The following is a 3,829-nucleotide window of genomic DNA, read 5'->3' as shown; positions in this document are numbered from 1 at the left end:
TTGTTTGATGTTTTAGCCATATTATATTTGTATTTTCTTGAGTGAAAATGTGTAAGTGTGAGAGAGTTCTCATGTGTTGAGATCTGAGAAGTCGATCTGTTAGTTCTTGAGTGATCTGAGGCAGATCTATTGATTTCTTGAAGAGATAAGTCTCTTCCCTTGTGTATCTTGTGTTGGCCAAACTTTGTAATAGTTGTTGCCCCTTTTTTGAGGCTTTTAGTGCTATCGAGCAATATCTATTTTGATTGGATGCTCAGCAAGAGATTAGGTGTTTAAGCACTGAACCTCTGGGACTTCGGCTGAAAAATATGCTATGTTCATTTTACTTTTCTACAAGTTTATTTTCTATTTCTGCAATCAACTGTTTCTTGGTTTAATTGTGTGGGTTTTTGGCCCCCCTTTAGTAGCTCCAGGCTTAGAAAAAATAAATGTCGAATTTGAAGATGAGATGTTGGAAGTAGATGAATACAAGAAGATAATAATCTTGTAGTTGAAGCCATTATTGGAGGGGGAAAAGCTGGAAAATTGTGTGCTTATTAGGTGACTAGTGTTGTTGGAGATGAAGCATTTGACAAATGATTACACAAGAAAGCAAGATTGGGGTGAAAATTTAATAGCATTTGGTTTGATTAGCAATGCTTAATATCTAGACTTCTAATGGTTTGAGTAATGCTATTTGCAGTCGCTCACCGTCATAATCGCCTTATGTGGCATACATGTGATGATTAGTGATTTGATGCATTTATATAGTAGTTTTTTATTGCTTTATGCATCGAATCATTAACCGCCACATGTATGCCACATAGTGCGATTAAGATAGTGAACGACTGCAAATAGCATTATTCTAATAGTTGCCTATTTGCAAGTACCAAACTATCAAAAATATTTGAAATAAACCTGGAAAGAACTTCGCAACTATGCAAGAAATAAAGAAAAAGAGAACAATTTTCAAACATTAATAACAGTAATGTTAGAATGTAATGGGAATGAAAATGGTACATATAAAAAAAATTTAGAATTGTAATAGGCATATATTTAGAGTGTAGATATATAGTGTTTAAATGAATGAATTTAATAAGTATGATTTTGAAATGTAATGGGGATAAATATAGTATTTTTTAAAAAATTTAAAATTTTGGTAGTGATTGATTTAGAGTGTGATACATGTATAAGAATTGCGGATGAAAATAGGCCCTTCCTATATTATTAAGTACTTAAGATAATTAACAAGAACTTTAGCAGTCCTAAACTCTCGTCTCTAGGATTAAATAGTTTTGCCAATTCAAAAATGAATGAACATATAAACTAGTTAATGACTTAATGTGCACAAAATACTAATCAGACAAAGAGTTGAGACAATTTTTAATGTACTGTAACGTTTCCTCCAAGAGAAGGTGTAGTTAATTATTTGACAATAGAAGAGACAACTGATTTTATTTTTTATGAATCTATGTTACTTTTTTGTTAAGGTACAACTGTTTTTTTAACCAATGAAAACAATCTCATTAATCTGTACCAGTCCTTAGTAATAATCGAAATTGAATTAGTACAACCAGTTTTCAATCTTCATATATATCGAAATATCCGATGTTTCCTCCTCAATTATGTGAATCAGTCCCCCTCTTTCTAGATTAATTGATGTCTGTGGTCACGGTAAACACTTTACAGGTGGGTTACAGGTTCCGGCCGACTGATGAGGAGCTGATTAACCACTTTCTGCGGCTCAAGATAATCGGACGTGAACAAGAAGTTAGTGTTATTCGAGAAATTGATTTGTGCAAATATGAGCCCTGGGACTTGCCTGGTAACTATGTTATATATTTTAAGATACACTATAAAAGTAATTGTGTTTTTCTTGGAATTGAAAAAAAAAAAAGGGAGTTCATTTTTGAACATTTTAACTTACTGTATGTTGAATTTGATGGATGCTGGAATTATATATATATATATATATGAATGTGCGTTTATATTTAATTTTGCAGGTCTATCTAGGATAGGGTCGACTGATGATGAGTGGTTCTTCTTCTACCCGAAGGAAAGAAAGTATCAGACTGGGTCGAGATTGAAAAGAGTGACAGAAAAAGGCTACTGGAAAAGTACCGGTAAAGATCGCGACATAACTTCTAAGAAGGGGGAGAAGATTGGGACAAGAAAGACTCTGGTTTACCACACTGGCCGTGCTGCTGATGGCAAAAAGGCTAATTGGAAAATACACGAGTATCATGCCATTGATAAGTTGCTAGAGCCAACCACGTATCCCAATCAGGTTAGGATTACTTTTTGTACGTTGGATTTCTCTGCAAAATTGTTTTGTTCTGTTATCTGTAATATTTTTTACTCGAGAAAGAAAGTGGGAAGGAAACACATTATTAGCAGTAAGTAAAGATTTTTATGATATTTTTGTTTTGTTGTATTGGCATTTAATTAATTCATCCGTATCAATTCTTTGGTTTATTTTCTCTTTTCCTAATCATCGGTGATTTGATGTTTATATAGGGTGACTTTGTCGTCTGTCGTCTATTTAAAACGACTGATCCGAAAAAAGATGACATAACTGAAAGCTCAAACAGCAAAGAAAACGAACATATTACCACTACTTTACCTATTGATTGGCAGGACAATGGCGGTGTTGATGAGACAGTAAGCCCCACGTTACCTATTCCAGTGAGTGAAATAACAAACTTCTGCTTCAAATAATAAGCATTCTAGTTTTTAACAAAGATAAATAGCTTACAGAAAGTTAAAAGTTTTTTCTTCGTTGTGTTTTCTTCAGCCTCACTCACATCTTGATTGGAATATCTTACCGCCGTTACCTCCACAGATGCTAGAGGAGATTGAGAATTCTTACCTCTCTAACATCAACAGCAATCACAGTGTTATGCCATTTCAACGTGAAACAGATGCTTCTAATATTGATGAATTTATTAACTCTGTTCTTGTCAGTTCAGACGATTGTCCCAATGAAGATTCTGGCATGTACAAAATGTCATTTCTTGAAACAGAAACTCCTAATCACCTTAAACCTCTGGGGTTTAGAAAGTCATCTAGCAAATCACAGGTGGAGGTTCCCAGAGAACAGGTAAATGGAAGTTGCCAAGGTTTCTTAAGCTTTTGTTTTTCAAGTTTACAGGACCATCAAACTGCATTAGTGGCAACATATTTGGACGCATATTTAGTTCTTGCTGATTGAATACTATCCATTTTTCATGTTTTGTTAGCCCCAGGTCGAAACATGTGTTACTTTTGAAATGGAAACTGCTGAGCAAAATGAACAGAGACTTCCTCATGCTAGCGGTGATTACCATCACAAAGACCTGATTGAGAAAAACAAGCCTTTAATGGAGAATATTTTCTCAGCAGTCTCTTCTGGAAATCAGATTCTTAACTTGTCAAATATAGAACAATCAGTTGGTCACAGCAATGTGGTGGGCAGTGGCAGCACTATCGGAACTGCAAATAAATTGAGTACTCAACAACCTCCAAATCGAACAGGTGCCCAAAATTTTGAAGCAGGGGAAACTGCTCCTAGAAGAATTCGCCTGACAGAGAAATTACAAATTGGATCTATTGACTGTGGCCTGCCCAGGGTTCAACTGGATAGTGAAATAAGCATTGAAGGGGACCCGGCAATAATTGAGGTGATATATTTTCCCCGTTAAATGCATCGACTTTTGTAGTAATCTGAATTTTATTAATAGGATTTGGTTGTGCAGAATGATAAATCTACAGATGTTCACACCTCGAAGGATTTGGACGAAACAAATAACATCAAAGAGCAGATAGCTAACTGCTTGAGCACAAAAGTGAAGCCCCTGAGTGATTTACAGTG

The 3,829-nt window shown here is 35.0% G+C and overlaps 1 protein-coding gene across 1 annotated transcript in view; it reads left to right on the top strand.

Annotated features, from left to right (window-relative positions):
- The window catches only part of LOC111405213 (NAC domain-containing protein 91-like), a 21,160-nt gene that overhangs the window by 4,068 nt on the left and 13,263 nt on the right, over positions 1–3,829 (top strand). Inside the window, exons 2-7 of the mRNA XM_023034007.1 lie at positions 1,680–1,804; positions 1,983–2,266; positions 2,497–2,664; positions 2,774–3,079; positions 3,219–3,638; positions 3,714–3,826. Coding sequence (XP_022889775.1) covers positions 1,680–1,804; positions 1,983–2,266; positions 2,497–2,664; positions 2,774–3,079; positions 3,219–3,638; positions 3,714–3,826 — 1,416 coding nt within the window. The remainder of the gene's footprint in view (positions 1–1,679; positions 1,805–1,982; positions 2,267–2,496; positions 2,665–2,773; positions 3,080–3,218; positions 3,639–3,713; positions 3,827–3,829) is intronic.

This window comes from Olea europaea, chromosome 1 (genome assembly GCF_002742605.1).
Source record: "Olea europaea var. sylvestris chromosome 1, O_europaea_v1, whole genome shotgun sequence".
NCBI lineage: Eukaryota > Viridiplantae > Streptophyta > Magnoliopsida > Lamiales > Oleaceae > Olea > Olea europaea.
Note: the sequence above shows the minus strand (reverse complement) of the source record. Positions and strands in the feature narration are given on the sequence as shown.